The sequence below is a fragment of the Podarcis erhardii genome (genome assembly GCF_964252035.2).
Source record: "Podarcis erhardii genome assembly, chromosome: 1".
NCBI lineage: Eukaryota > Metazoa > Chordata > Lepidosauria > Squamata > Lacertidae > Podarcis > Podarcis erhardii.
Genome location: NC_138497.1, coordinates 120,274,121 through 120,290,423, shown reverse-complemented (window position 1 = coordinate 120,290,423; position 16,303 = coordinate 120,274,121). Strand labels below are relative to the sequence as shown.

Genomic DNA, 16,303 nt, shown 5'->3' with positions numbered 1-16,303 from the left:
CAACACGAATGTCAAAATATGGCTATGTTTTTGTGAAAACCATATTTAAGACTTGTAAGAGGAAGAATAAGCTGCTGGCACTGTGCCATAGAAAACTGTCATGGGGGAGAGAGATGTGTTCTAGGAAGCTCCACTGTCAGAAACACTTGTAATGACCAATATTTGCAAGGAAAATATGGGGAGCTCAAATTGGGCAAAGCCTCACACAGCTTTGCTTTGCTTTGCAGAGCACAAAGTGAGCTCTGCGTATCTACAAGCACAGGCAAAATCTTTGGCTCAATTCCACTGTCCACAGAGTATGCTGCTGTTGTTTAGCCTTTTTAAAAAAGAAAAAAAAATGATTATTGTTTTTAATGGGAAAGAACTCAAAACTACATTACTTGGGAGTACTTTTTGCTCTTTTCGGATGTAGTGTTAAAGCTATTCTGAAAAATATTTCCATTTATTCATGACCATCTACACAGATCTGTTTATAAGTGGGTATTTCTCAAATCTTGAGCAACACGTAAGATTAAATCTAGCCAACTCAGTGCAATTCCTTCTTTAACACACGTATTTATTGAATCTTGAAATTGCCTATCTTTGTCGTAACTTGTGTGAGTAGTTCAGGATAGTCAATCATGCATTGCCCAAAACAAGAAAAAGTATTACCCCGCAAAGGGGACAAGGTTTGCAAATGCTACTTTACATGTAAGATGCAAATTTAGAAATGATTACTATAATTTAAATAGAAATACATGTCATCCTAGTGGGGAAGACTGACCTTAAATGTTGATAGGTAACTTCAAGGCCCCTGCTCTCTCTTCTTAGGAATCCTTATCTTTAAATCAGATTTGATCCAGACACCACAGCCTTTCAGATAGAGGAGTCAGTCACCAGCCCTTCAAACAGAATACCATCTTCTATAAAGTAGGCCATTACCTAGAGTACCGTAAATTTCGCTCCATAACACGCAGATTTTTCCTCCTAGAAAGTAAGGGGAAATGTCTGTGCGTGTTATGGAGCGAATGCCTACAGATGGCGGGGGAATCTGCTGCAGTTGTGAGCAGTCTGTGGCTTGCTTTGAAACAGCAAAGCAGGCTCCTGTCAGCGAGCCGAGCTGGGGAGGAGGGAGAGAAGCAGAGCGGGCTTGGCTGCTTTAAAAAAAACCCGTCCTCTATGTTCCTCTCTCCTCCCCACTGATCTGCTAAGTAGCAGCGAAGCTTTTCAGCCAGCCTAGCCGGGAGGAGGGAGAGAAGCAGAGCGGGGTTGGCTGCTTTAAAAAAAACCCGTCCTCTATGTTCCTCTCTCCTCCCCACTGATCTGCTAAGTAGCAGCGAAGCTTTTCAGCCAGCCTAGCCGGGAGGAGGGAGAGAAGCAGAGCGGGGTTGGCTGCTTTAAAACAACCCCGTACTCTCTGTCCCTGCCTGCAGTTTTTTGCTGTCCGATTTTGGATTAGCCACTGTAGGGGCTGTGTGTGTGTGTGCTTGAGCTATCGTTCTCCTCCTCCTGCTTCCCCTTCGTCTCTCCCTGCGCCCCTGCGCTGTCCCTCCGACTTTAGAATTGACACTCTGTGTCTGTGTGTGAGAGAGAGAGGGCTCCTTCTCCTCCTCCTGCTTCCCTTTCACTCTCCCTGCGCTGTCCCTCCGACTTTAGAATTGACACTCTGTGTGTCTCTCTGTGTGTGAGGGCTCCTTCTCCTTCTCTTGCTTCCCGTTCACTCCCCCAGCGCCCTGCGACTTTAGGGCCAGTTCCCTCTCTGCGTGTTTGTGTTTTGACCTCACTGCGTTGGGGGAGAGTGTTGGTCGCAATTTTTCTTGATTTGTCTCAGAGTGGTTACTATCATGGTTTCCTTGCCGGGGAGGAGGGAGAGACGCAGAGCCTGCTTGTTCTAAAGGAGCAAAGCCGGAGAGGAGCCTCTCCTGCATTATCAGCAGCATCCTTCTCCACACCCCCCACGCGAGCTCCTTGTCCCTTGAGTTCTTTTCCTTCCCTCCCCACTTAAAACGTGGTTACAAAGCACGGATCCACATGGATCCTCAGGATTTTTGCACTAGGTCACCCCAAATTCACCATCAGATCACATAGCATATCCATGGCTACAGCCTGCACCAAAAAACACACGCACCCACTGTTTCATGGGGTCGCAATGGCGCAAAAACGTGGTTACAAAGCATGGATCCACATGGATCCTCAGGATTTTTGCATTGGGCTACCCCAAACTCACCGTCAGATCACATGTCTGTGGCCACAGCATGAACCACAAAAATCATATATCCACTGTTTCGTTTAGAATATTTTTTTCTTGTTTTCCTCCTCTAAAAACTATGTGCGTGTTATGGTCAGGTGCGTGTTATAGAGCGAAAAATACGGTAGTTGAAGTCACCTATCGCTACCAAAAAAAAAAAAAATCTGCTTCAGCAGCCTTCCAGATTTCTCTTTCCCTTACAATTACAATCAGAGTTTTGGTCAGGGGGATGAAGTGTCCCCCATACTAAATTACTTTTTTGGGGGGGAGGCTTGGTCATAGCTGTCAACTTTACCCTTTTCTTGTGAGGAATCCTATTCGGAATAAGGGAATTTCCCTTAAAAAAAGGGAAACATTGACAGCTATAATAATAACAACAACAACAACAACAACAACAAAAATAACAACAACAACAACAACAACAATTTATTTATTTATTTATTTGTACCCCGCTCATCTGGCTGGGTTTCCCCAGCCACTCTGGGCGGCTTCCACAGAGACCAAAAATACACTAAAATGTCACACATTAAAAACTTCCCTGAACAGGGCTGCCTTAAGATGTCTTCTGAATGTCAGGTAGTTGTTTATCTTTTTGACATCTGGTGGGAGGGCGTTCCACAGGGCGGGTGCCACTACCGAGAAGGCCCTCTGCCTGGTTCCTTGTAACCTCACTTCTCTCAATGAGGGAACCGCCAGAAGGCCCTCGGTGCTGGATCTCAGTGTCCGGGCAGAACGATGGGGGTGGAGACGCTCCTTCAGGTATACGGGACCGAGGCCCGCTATGGGCTTGGTATCTCCCCGTGCAGTGATTCTGAGGAGAAATCCTCACTTTTTAGCTGAGGAAGTCCTAAGAATTTGCCTGTTGCTGAATCGCTCACTTGATATGCAGTCTTTAGTCACAAGAGAAGACTCTCTTCTGCGGTTCAGTTTTTGTCTGAGTGGCATTTTGAAAAGGGAAGCAGATGATTTACATTCACTTGATGGCACCATTTATCATTTCAACTCATCCGACAATATCTCTAAACAAAGTATTACAATACAACTCACTGTACCTGTCAAGATCTAATGGATGCCTCAAAAGAACATGATACATTCAACACATGCAAAACCTTTCCCACACCAGATCAAAGGGAGCAATGGCGCTTGTATTTGATTTTTGCATTGACAAAGTTGAAAGGGTTGATGGAGTCTGTTTTTTTATATTTATAAAGAAATCAAATGAAGATTGTACGGTGTTTCTGGTAGCAACACAGTAACGCCAAGTAAAATAATTCATCGGTTGATTCTTATTTTTTGTATTTATATTAGCAAATATGTTCACAGAAACTAGATGCTGATGAGAATTATAAAAATTGTGCACCCCAAATCTATGGGTGTTTACTTAGTTCCACAGACTTTATTGAGGATCGCTTCTAAGAAAGCGCACACAGGAGTGCAGTCCTTGATTCTAGATTTTGGACATTGTTTTATAAACCCAAGGTCAAGAACCAACACGAACCGCAAAGGCAATTGGATTATTTATTTGAATGATTAATATTCAACCTTTTTCCCAGCGCAGGACTCGAGATGGCTCACAGCATAAACCAAAAACATGCAATAAACATAAACATTTTTTAAAAGTAAGTTATTGTATTTATTCCAAAGGGCTCTTTCCCTTGCAGTCACCGGCACCACCACTACAGTTTACATTTGGAGAGTCCCCCAAGTCCCTGGTCCTGAATGCGGTAACTGTGCCCCTGAAGGACCAGGTGCGCAGCCTGGGAGTCATTCTGGACTCACAGCTGTCCATGGAGGCGCAGGTCAATTCTGTGTCCAGGGCAGTTACCTTTGAAGGTGACCTGGAAACTACAACTAATCCAGAATGCGGCAGCTAGACTGGTGACTGGGAGTGGCCGCCAAGACCACATAACACTGGTCCTGAAAGACCTACATTGGCTCCCAGTACATTTAAGTCCACTCAAAGGCAACTATGGGGTTGTGGCGCTCATCTCGCTTTCAGACTGAGGAAGCCGGCATTTGTCCACAGACAGCTTTCCCGGTCATGTGGCCAGCATGACGAAACCGCTTCTGGCGCAACGGGACACCGTGACAGAAACCAGAGCGCACAGAAACACTGTTTACCTTTCCGCCGCAGCGGTACCTATTTATCTACTTGCACTTTTAGGCGTGCTTTCGAACTGCTAGGTTGGCAGGAGCTGGGACAGAGCAATGGGAGCTCACCCCATCACGGGGATTCGAACCGCTGACCTTCCGATCGGCAAGCCCAAGAGGCTCAGTGGTTTAGACCACAGCACCATCCACGTCCCTTCACAACAGTAGCATATCAACACTGCCAGTGCATTACACAATTCAGATGATAGAACCACATTCAGAAGGATATAATACAGCTGAAGACAGTCAAAGAAATAATAAGTCCACATATCAAATATGGGTGGTGGAACATTTTTCTCAATAAAAAAAGAAGCTGCAACGTTTTGGGGAAAGGACAGGCATAGGTGTGATCTATGCGAACAACTAACTCCTGTCACAGTCAAGTGGCCCATTCATTTCAAGAATCTGTCCTGCAAGGTACATTTGTAGGTGATGAATGTTCCCTTTGACTTCAGCAGCCGCAGGATGAGGCCTTAACGAATTAAGTGGCCAAGCAGAGGTGCAGTGAAATCCTTTTGGCCACAAGCCACAAATTACATAAGCCAACACACTGGGAAATAGGTACTTGAGAGGAACTACTGCCTCTTTATGGTTTGTGGCTCTTTCCATCGTTGTCCTTAATTAAACCAGGCTTCCAGGAAACTATAACTTGTGTTCTTGTTACACAACAAGTTTTGTTTCATTTCTCCCAGGACTAAATTTGTGATAGGGTTGAGCTCCCACCATCTGTTTTCAAGACCAGGACTTAACCCTGGGATATGAGGTGGGGGGTGGGGGAACATCCAGAAAATATGCCCCTGAAAAAGTTCAGACTTACTTCCCGCTCCATGTTTTCCCTACACCATTGCATGTTATCATTCTCATGGGCCAAGGCTGGCCCAAGACATTTTGGCACCTGAGGCAGGTCTCAAAATGGTGCCCCCTTCCCTGCCAGGAAAGAAGGGGTGAAGGAAGATCTACATTAGGAATGGAGGGGGCGGGGCGGGAAGAAAGATTGACATTGGGATCTGCTGCCTGAGGCAGTCGCCTCACGTTTGCTTCATGGGTGGGCCAGCCCTGTCATGGGGCATTCCAGACACATTTCCAAGTTGCTGCTTGCAGCAGTGGCAACGTGTCTTCCCTTGTCTCTAATTTTTACTACAGTGGTACTTCAGGTTAAGTACTTAATTCGTTCCAGAGGTCCATTCTTAACCCGAAACTGTTCTTAACCTGAAGCACCACTTTAGCTAATGGGGCCTCCTGCTGCCGCTGCTGCACGATTTCTGTTCTCATCCTGAAGCAAAGTTCTTAACCTGAGGTAATATTTCTGGGTTAGCAGAGTCTGTAACCTGAAGCGTATGTAACCTGAGGTTCCACTGTATTTAGTACTTGATTTTCTTTGTGTTTATGAGACGCCACACAGTACAAATTCCATAGGTATTGCTCACAAAAAAGGTAAAAATGTAACAGTGGAGAAAAAAAGATAAATTAATGAAAAGCCCTCATCCACTTCTGTCTCCTGAAAGTGCTGCAGGTTCTACCTACCACCCACCTGAAAATCACCGCAATGCCCCGTGGCATTGGGAGGGGAGGGGAATTCACCCAGACACAATATATTTGCACATATGTCAATACTGATATAAGTTTGGCTGCCAGTTTCCTGTGAATGGATCTGTGGTCGTTACCATTTTGCCTAAAGAGATGCTTGACAAAAGTTAATAATTTGATTTAAAAACCAAAGAAACTTGCATGTTAATGTCCCTTTAACAACTTTGGATGTTTCCTAAATGGACAACACACTGCAGTGTTGTGAATCAGACACAAATACGATCTAGGGGTATGATTTTTAGGGGGTTGAGGATTTTTTAGCTGAGAGACAGAAATAGATGAGAGCTGAGAGTTACTAGTTTGAAATGCCTGGAAGAGGGGGGCTAAGGGCCCTGCTCTAGGAATACAGTGGTACCTCAGGTTAAGAACTTAATTTGTTCCGGAGGTCCGTTCTTAACCTGAAACTGTTCTTAACCTAAAGACCACTTTAGCTAATGGGGACTCCTGTTGCCGCTGCATGGCCGCTGCGCAATTCCTGTTCTCATCCTGAAGCAAAGTTCTTAACCTGAAGCACTATTTCTGGGTTAGCGGAGTCTGTAACCTGAAGCGTCTGTAACCTGAAGTGTCTTTAACCCGAGGTACCACTGTACCTGTTTGTCTTGTATAAACACTGCTTGTATATTCATGAATGCAGCAAAGATGGCAAAGATGCCATAAGTCTCCAGGGATTTTCCAGCCAATCCCCTGGATTTTTCCACCTCCTCAGCGAAGTTGGGAGCATGTGAGAATGTTTACAGAGTAAAATTTCAACTTGAGGGTAATCAAAGAAGTGATAAGTGTGTCGGGGGTGGGGAAGAAAATGCCATAAGCTACTTAGAGCTTTGTTTCTTGTTTTCGTGTTTGGGAGCTTGCAGTTGTCTCCTGAAGAGACAAGCTACATAGGGCATTGAATTAAAAAAGGGGGCTTGCCTCTTCGAAAGGTAGCAGAGACATGCAAACAAACAAAGTTTTGGCTGCATGTGCAATTCCCCTGCATATCACGACTATTGATCCTAACCAATGTTCTTACTGAAGGAGACCTGTTTTATTAATTTTAAAGCAATGTGTTCCATGCACAATCATGATATATACATTATGCTTTTAATATTTTAAAAAGTAAATTCAGGTGTGTGTGTGTGTGTGTGTGTGTGTGTGTGTACATGTACACACACATACACACCCTGATAATTATACGGTGGAACCTTGGTTCTCGAACGGCTTAGTTGACAAACAAATTGGCTTCAAACGTTTTTCAGAAGCCGAATGTCCAACACGGCTTCTGCTTGATTGCAGGAAGCTCCTGCAGCCAATTGGAAGCCACGCCTTGGTTTTTGAACATTTTGGAAGTCAAACGTACTTCTGGAACAGATTACATTCGAGAACCAAGGTGCCACTGTAGTAGGTTTTATTTATAATGGAATTGTATTGTGAGTTTGATTTTGTGTTTCCCACCCTGGTATCATTTGTTTGATGAATGGTAGGTGAGCCATGAAATGAAATTAAATAAAATAAAATTAAGCAGTAATTTGCTTACCTGATGAGGAAGCATGATTGATGGGCTGGGCACATGTGGATAATTTTATTTTATTTTTTTAAAAGAGAGAAATAGTAGTAGTATTAAAATGACAACAATGATTATAACTTCTTGTTGTGTTTTAGGCAGCAAAGCAACAGCGCAACTTCTCCTACAGAGCTGGGTTTTCTCGACAAACAAACAAGCAAGGTACTATGAAGCTCAGACTCTAAAATGACATGAAATCCCTGCATCTACAGTTCTGAAGTGTGTTCACGGTTGCTTGGCATAACCATCAGAACATGAAACCGTTAGTGGTGTTTTGAAGTCTTTGAGACAAAAGGCTGCTTGCTAAGAACTTTAGTTCTGTAGAAAGACAGGGAGGTACAGTGAATAAGGGAATCAAAAGGCTGGAAATCTGCTGCTGAGAATAAATGCTAGCTGCTCCCTGAGGTGATTTGTCTGTGCACTTCACTTTCTACAGATGTTAGAGCCTCTTTTTGAGTAAGGACCTGAGGTTCTTTGGTAGCACTTTGATATCCTGCTTGAATTCAATATGTGAAATGGAGGAGTCGCTCTGTGACTGGGAGCACAGCACAGTCTTTGAAGTCTGATCCAATTTTTGCTGCTTACCATTTGATGTTGAAAGGATGAAATGAAGAAAATGTACCGTTTTCGCCAGTAACTCTGCTGAGCATATGTAAGATTAAAAAAACAAAATCCCTTGGATGATGTACTTAGAAATGTTAAGCAGATTAATACCTTCCTATAGCTTTCTCCCCCTCTTCTTCTAAAGATACAAATTAACTTTGAGAGGGAAATCAGCATACAGTATACGCCATTATTAGTTGCCTCTGTGCCGGGGTACAGGAGTGAACTGGGGGCAGGAAAGAAATAAACATTCGGAGGCACAGGTGTAAAAACACTGTTGGCCAGAGAACAGACAGGGCTCAATCCAGTCAAATACAGGTGCTGTGTGCTCATGTATAAATCCAGAGGAGGGTGAGTTGGGGCGGGGGGATTACCACATGAAACAAGATCTTCTCCATGGTGGTATCCCAGCTGTGGAACTCCTTCCCTACCCAGATCCACCCCACATTATAACTATTCGAATGGCAACTCAAGTCCTGTTTGTTCTGACAGGACTTTGGAGCACTATCTGAACGATTTACAATTCAAACCTCCTTTGTATTTGTAAAATGTAATTTAAGGCTGACTTTGTACTGTGCTTTAACTTTTTTATATTTCCACGCTGCGGCTTTGTTGGTTTTTGCTATCCTGGGTTCTCGTGAGGGGAAGGGCAAGATAAAAGAAAATAGTAAATAAATAACAATGATAACAACATACTGTGGAGCGCCAGAGGCCTTGACAGAACTGAAACTGGGTAGATCGGATTCTAAATGGTTCTAATCTATAACCTGGGTCATTTGCACAAAGCTGTCCAGAAGTTTAGGCTGTATTCTTACAAATCCATTCGCACACTTTGTTTTCCTGCCTGAATGGAATTCAGATATTGATTTGCGTTGTTTTCTTTCCTAAAAGAAATCTTTCCCATTTCTCCCACCAAAAATAAAGGGTTCAGCCGACACTTCGGCGCCAGTGATTGTTCTAAGACATTCAGACCAAATGAAGACTTTGCAGCCCACCAGCCAGTCCAATTCAGTGACAGATCACAAGTTCTCTTGTCCACTGAGGTCGCATGAAACACAAGGTAAGACATATTCAAACACACTAATAAAACCCAACACCCTTTAATGTTGAGAATACCTGTTCTTTGTGAAAGATGCTCAGTCGAGCAATGGTGGGCAATATTCATCAAATTCAACAGAGGGTCAGTTACCTTTTAATCTTTTCCCTTGCTTTTCACCCAAAGAATGGAAACCCACCATGATGGCGGATGTACTCTATCTTTGTCTATCATCTCTACATTGTTAGTGTTGCTGTGCATTTTAGGCATGCTTTGATCACATGAGAGGGTCTCACAGTTGTACCATTGTCTTAAGGATGTAGCCTTAGGATACATTCTATCCAGTGTCTTGAATGTCATGGATTCTGCTGAGATCCTTCGTAGGGGAGATGTGTGATGACCAGGTAAAGGACAATTTTGGTGGTGGCTCTGTTTGCGGAGCCCTTTCTCCAGCAGACATACCAAATATTGCGACTTCTCAGCAAAAGGCCTTCTCATTTACAAAGTCTGCTTAGTTTTTTCATCTGATGTATGGCTGCAAGCAAAATTATATTATCAACATATACAAGCAGAAAAGTTGTTTTCCTTCATTTGCAAGGAATCGTACAAAACATAGTGGCACTAATAAAGAAAAGTCCCACGGTGGCAACAGAAAGCAAACTAAAAATGCTTTTGCAGTTTGTCAAAACTATCCAGCAGTATCAAGTTATAGGAAAACTGATGCTATTAACAGTAATCCTTCTAGTTGGTTAATTGGTTCGGCAACTTCCATGCACATGACATGTGATGCTAATTATTTTCCCCAAGAGTTAAATGATAACTAATCAGAGGCAGCTACAGTTGCAAATGGCAACAAAATATCTAATTAGAATAGTAGAGTGCCTGGTATCTGGTGGGCAGACCAAAGCACTCGCCAGGAGAGCTATGAGATTCAGGTGAGGGTCATATACCTTGTCAATCCCAGCAGGTATATAAGAGGACGACTCGGCTTGCCCAAGCCTCAAAACAAGTAATGGGAAAACAGTAAACAACAGAGTGAAAAGGGAACAAAATATTGGGCAGGCCTCCGGCTTTTATCATGAACCTCCCTAAGAGCTCTGGTTGGAGCTAAAGGGTGGGATATTGCATGTTATAAATACAGTGGTACCTCGAGATGCGAACGGAATCCATTCTGGAGCCCCATTCACACCCTGGACAGAACGTAAGATGAGACAGCACGTCTGCGCATGCGCGGGTTGCGTTTCGCCACTTCCACGCAAGCGCATGACGTCATTTTGACCGTGCTCCGTTACTTCCGGATCACCGTGGAGTGCAACCCAAAAATACTTATCCTGAAGCATATTTATCCCAAGGTATGACTGTAAATGCACAAACAAAAAGCCCTTTGGACTTCATGCATCTTGTAAACACACAACCCCAGGCCCAGGCCCAGGCCCCCTACAGTTCAGTAAACTTATTGATTTAACTTTTAAAAGCAACAATCTCATATAGTATCCAAGAAAACTCTCAAAAGAAAATTGTTAACTGGGTGTTAATACGTTTGTTCATTTCTTGAAGTCTCCCCACCTCTCAGTGTGTGTCTGCTAGCTACAGGTTTGTGTATTTTTTGAATCAGGGCTTGGAGCTTGAAGCCCAGGTGAGTAAGGTCAAAGGTAAAGGACCCCTGGATGGTGAAGTCCAATCAAAGGTGACTACGGGGTTGCGGTGCTCATCTTGCTTTCAGGCAGAGGGATCCGGCGTTTGTCCACAGACAGCTTTCCAGATCATGTGGCCAGCATGACTAAACCGCTTCTAGCACAACAGGACATTGTGACAGAAGCCAGAGCGCACGGAAACACCATTTACCTTCCCGCCGAAGCAGGACCTATTTATCTACTCGCACTGGTGTGCTTTGAAGATCTGGGACAATGCCGAGAGGAAGGTGGGCAGCCAAGACAGAAATGGCAGAAAACCAGCTGGGAGATGGAATTAACTGTTACAAGTGAGCTGAGGTCAGAATAACGGTGTGGGAGCAGGAGGATGCTGCCATGGTCAAACCAAACGCCTGCAGTTGAAGATGTAGTCCTGTTGCAATGTGCGTAGAAATCAGAAGCAGGAGGGCCTTGCGTGAAGGAGGGCAGAATCAGGATACGGCATCTGGTTCAGAGAGGGAGGGGTATGCAGAGAAGCAGAAGACCAAGCCAAGAGAAACTGCTGCTCAGGCAAACAACTTTAGGCTGCCTTGACACTTAGCATTTATACCCAGCAGGTTAGCAGTGACCTAAGTGACAGCAGCACCAGATACGTCCAAGATCAAATCTGCAGCAAGATGGGAACAAACATGACTTGCAGCAGTGAGCCAAAGTGCAACGTTCATAGATTAAGATCTGATGCCTCTTCCTGACATCTTGCTGCATATAATTGTTTTCAACCCACCGAAACAGCCCCACAATATTTCGAGTTATATTCAGTGCGTGCATGTAACAAGTAAAGCAATGAGTGGCTGTGCCAGTTTTTTAATAATAAATTTGGCAGAAATTCCCTCTTCTGTGCAGGAACAGCTTCCCTCTTTTTCTTTTCCATTTGGCCGCCATTTTTATATTCCACCTTTTCATTGGGAAGGTAAATGGCATTTCCATGCGCTCTGACATCCATCACGGTGTTCCATTGTGCCAGAAGCGGTTTAGTCATGCTGGCCAAATGACCTGAAAAGTGTTTGTGGACAAACGCTGGCCTCCTCAGCCTGAAAGTGAGATGAGTGCCGCAACCCCCTAGTCGCCTTTGACTGGACTTAACCATCCAGGGGTCCTTTAACTTTTACCTTATTGAGTAAGTCCCCACTTCAAGAACACAATCTTCCACCTCCTGGCAAATAGAATGAGAAGAAATGAAGGCAGTGAGAGATTTTACTTTCTTGGGCTCCATGATCGCTGCAGATGGTGACTGCAGCCACAAAATTAAAAGATGCCTACTTCTTGGAAGAAAAATGATGACAAACCTAGACAGCATCTTAAAAAGCAGAGACATCACCTTACCGACAAGGTCTGTATAGTTAAAGCTATGGTTTTCCCAGTAGTGATGTATAGCTGGACCATAAAGAAGGCTGATCGCCAAAGAATTGATGCTTTTGAATTATGGTGCTGGAGGAGACTCTTGAGAGTCCCATGGACTGCAAGAAGATCAAACCTCTCCATTCTGAAGGAAATCAGCCCTGAGTGCTCACTGGAAGGACAGATCCTGAAGCTGAGGCTCCAATACTTTGGCCACCTCATGAGAAGAGAAGACTCCCTGGAAAAAACCCTGATGCTGGGAAAGATGGAGGGCACAAGGAGAAGGGGACAACAGAGGATGAGATGGTTGGACAGTGTTCTCAAAGCTACTAGCATGAGTTTGACCAAACTGCGGGAGGCAGTGGAAGACAGGAGTGCCTGGTGTGCTCTGGTCCATGGGGTCACGAAGAGTCGGACACGACTAAATGACTAAACAACAACATATTCATGGAACAGTACTTTTGAGGATGTGTGCATTACACTGGAACACTATAAAAGAATTCCATATTAAACAATAAATCTGCTAAATGAAACCTTTCCCGCCCCCCTCAACAAAGCCTGTGTAAGAGACTTCACTTTTACACTCCTGGCTTTCTCTTTAATGCTGAATAATACCTTTCTCTCTGGGTAGCCCAACAAGATGATAGATGCATTACCAGAGCAAACTATTGCCCACGCTGAGTGAAAGTGGCAGAATTCTGCAAATGGGGCAATAGAGAGTCCATTGTGAGCAAATACAAGCTAGCTTTGTGACAGCTCCTGTGTCAAAGGAGCACCAATTATTATTATTTTGTTTCTGATGAAGAAACGGCTACACCATTGACTTGATCTATCAAGGAAATAAGTAGGTGGAGGGAACAAGCAGGCGGCCACAGCCTTTCTTGGTAATGTGTTTAAAGCACTTAAGGGAAGCAGTGATTATCAATCACTCTTAAATGAGTAAGTGTTAAAGATATGAACCTGTTGAAGACTAATAGCCTATTCCAGTGCTTTTGAAAGCGCAGCTCTTCAGCTGGAAATTCAAATGCTTTCACACCCCAGTGAGCCTGAATTGCACCGAGTGCCTGATGTGTAGTTTTGAGCATTCAGTGCTTGAGCTAAAATGAAATGGCAAATGCAGTGCCGTTTATTATTTTGTAATAAATTTAGCACATAAGGGTATACAATGGGCTGCCATGTCAACGTGCCATACATGTAGCCCAGTCCTGCACAAGTAAGGAAGGTGACCAGATGGGATAGCTCAGCTGGCAGAGCATGAGGCTCTTAATCTTAGAGTTGTGGGTTCGAACCCCATGTTGGGCAAAAGTTTCCGGCCTTGCAGGGGGTTGGACTAGATGACCCTTGTGGCCCCTTCCAACTCTACAATTCAGTGATCCTATGAAAAGAGGACAGGAATCCTGTACCTTTTAATAGCTGTGTAGAAGAGGGAATTTCAGCAGATGAAGCTTGTCATGCAAACCACACGTCCTGGAATTCCCTCTTCTGCACATCTGTTAAAGATACAGGAGTCACGTCCTCTGTTTCATCTGGTCACCTTACAAGAAAGTGCATGGGATTGCAGACTCGATTTCACATTTATTCACAGATAATATGTATGGAAGTGAGAGCTGGACCATTAAGAAGGCTGATCGCCAAAGAATTGATGCTTTTGAATTACAGTGCTGGAGGAGACTCTTGAGAGTCCCATGGACTGCAAGAAGATCAAACCTCTCCATTCTGAAGGAAATAAGCCCTGAGTGCTCACTGGAAGGACAGATCCTAAAGCTGAGGCTCCAATACTTTGGCCACCTCATGAGAAGAGAAGACTCCCTGGTAAAGACCCTGATGTTGGGAAAGATTGAGGGCACAAGGAGAAGGGGACGACAGAGGACGAGATGGCTGGACAGTGTTCTCGAAGCTACAAACATGAGTTTGCCCGAACTGTGGGAGGCAGTGGAAGACAGGAGTGCCTGGCGTGCTCTGGACCATGGGGTCATGAAGAGTCAGACATGACTAAATGACTAAACAACAACAACAACAACAATAATTTATTATTTTTACCCTGCCCATCTGGCTGGGTTTCCCCAGTCACTGGCAGCTCCCAACAGAATATTAAAAACATGATAAAACACCAAACATGAAAAACTTCCCTAAACAGGGCTGCCTTCAGATGTCTTCTAAAAGTCAGGTAGCTATTTATTTCCTTGACATCTGATGGGAAGGTGTTCCACAGGGCGGACGCCACTACCAAGAAGGCCCTCTGCCTGGTTCCCTGTAACCTCACTTCTCGCAGGGAGGGAACCGCCAGATGGTCCTCAGAGCTGGATCTCAGTTTCTGGGCTGAACGATGGGGGTGGAGACGCTCCTTCAGTTATGAAGGCAAAGCCACCCTGATAGCTCCTTTCCCACAAACAGCAGCTTTAGGAAAGAGCTATATGACTAAGTGACCCATTTCACAACTGCCTCTTGTCCACTCCAGATTGCTTCCTCTCCCCCACTGCTTCCCTTTATTATAATGTTCCCAGTACATTGCTGTGAGGGATCCAGGCCTCGCCTCTGAAAGAGCAATGCAGAAAGTTTCTCTCTGTGCAGTATGCATGCTTGCTTTGGAGTAAGTCACATTGGTTCAGCTGCAAATCTCTCCCAGCTCTTTCCCAGACATTTCCTGAAACTTTAAAATGATCCATGCAAATCAGAATGTCGATGAATTTGATCTTACACATGAGTCTCATCTGTTTTCAGCATTACTTTCTGTATTACGTTTCAGAAGTGATGCATTAAAGACAAAATAAGCCATTGCGGTGTCACTCGTGAAAACATGCTGCTAACTGGGTTGTTTTTAACAACTCTCCAACAAATCTTGTAACACGCATCTCATGGCTTTACGAACAATATTTTAAAATTGGCAGTCAATCTGTGGGGGAAAAATATTGCAAAACTATTGTATCACCTGCAGAAGTTTCCCATTCTCCCCAACAGTGCTGGGAACCCTGTTCTCTTTTGCATCTGTCCACCATGGTGAAAGGAATTGTGTCATTCATGTCCGATGATTAATTGGGACTCATGACACACACAAACCCACCAAATACCGACTGCAATAAACCTGCATCTCTATCAGTGATGAAATATTGGAGTTTGAATAGTGCAACACCACCAAGGCAAAAACCTGTGGCTTGTGTACAACAAATGAGAAGATTGTTGTGTGAAAAGGCCCTCTTTCATTTGAGAAGAAAACAAAACAGTTCAATATTTCATTTGTAAAAGAGAAGCATCATAAAGGCCTGGTTTTCTTGACTTTGGCTATGATCCTATGGCCACTTACCTGGGAATAGGCCAGACTGAACTCAGCGGGGCTTATTTCTGAGTAAACAAATGTCGGATTTCACTGTTAGTATCCTGTGCAAAGACTTTGTTCAGCTGATACTTCAAAAGGAGACAAGATCTCCAGTTGTCTTCTTCAGTCCATGGGAGGACTTCAGATTACTGTGATCAGCAGGCATCAACACTTTTATTGCTTTGGGGATTTATGCAGTGCAGTCCTATGCATGCCTACTCAGAAGTAAATCCAGAGTAAAACTTTAATCTCTCTCACCTTCCCATTACATATTATGATCCCTTTTTACAATTTAAAACATTGCTGGAAGTCTGTGCACTCCTGTTGTGCACAATGTCTTCATGAAGTTAAACCAAGAAATTCTCAAGGCAAACACAAATCAATGGAAACAAAAACCACTTTAAGCTTCCTAGGTAAAAACAGATGAAGTCTGCATAGAAGCCCCTTGTCCATTTCATCTCAGCAGCAAGTCCAGCGGAAGCCTCAAGGCAAAGTCTCAAGGTTTATTGTTATTATCATTTACTTTAGCTCTTTTGTGACCGAAGGATTAGCAGCTGTGACACACCAAAAACAAAAATACTTTTCTTGTAGCATTCAATAAAAGTGCTGCTGAACATACAGCCCTCTCCACTTTGTGGATCAGTTGTCTTTTGTATTGCATATATCATATCCCTTCATTCAATTTGGGTGAGGGTCAAGCATAGTCTTAATAATAATAATGCGCAAGTAAAACAACAACATTCTATCCATCTTAGCTACACGACTTGCCCCAAAAGGGGGGGGGCTCTTCAATTTACATATCATTCGCCTAGCTGAT

At 43.9% G+C, this 16,303-nt stretch overlaps 1 protein-coding gene across 1 annotated transcript in view; it reads left to right on the top strand.

Annotated features, from left to right (window-relative positions):
* MYO3B (myosin IIIB) overlaps positions 1-16,303 on the top strand; it is a 309,308-nt gene that overhangs the window by 238,278 nt on the left and 54,727 nt on the right. The window contains exons 32-33 of the mRNA XM_081847505.1: positions 7,604-7,667; positions 9,033-9,168. Coding sequence (XP_081703631.1) covers positions 7,604-7,667; positions 9,033-9,168 — 200 coding nt within the window. The remainder of the gene's footprint in view (positions 1-7,603; positions 7,668-9,032; positions 9,169-16,303) is intronic.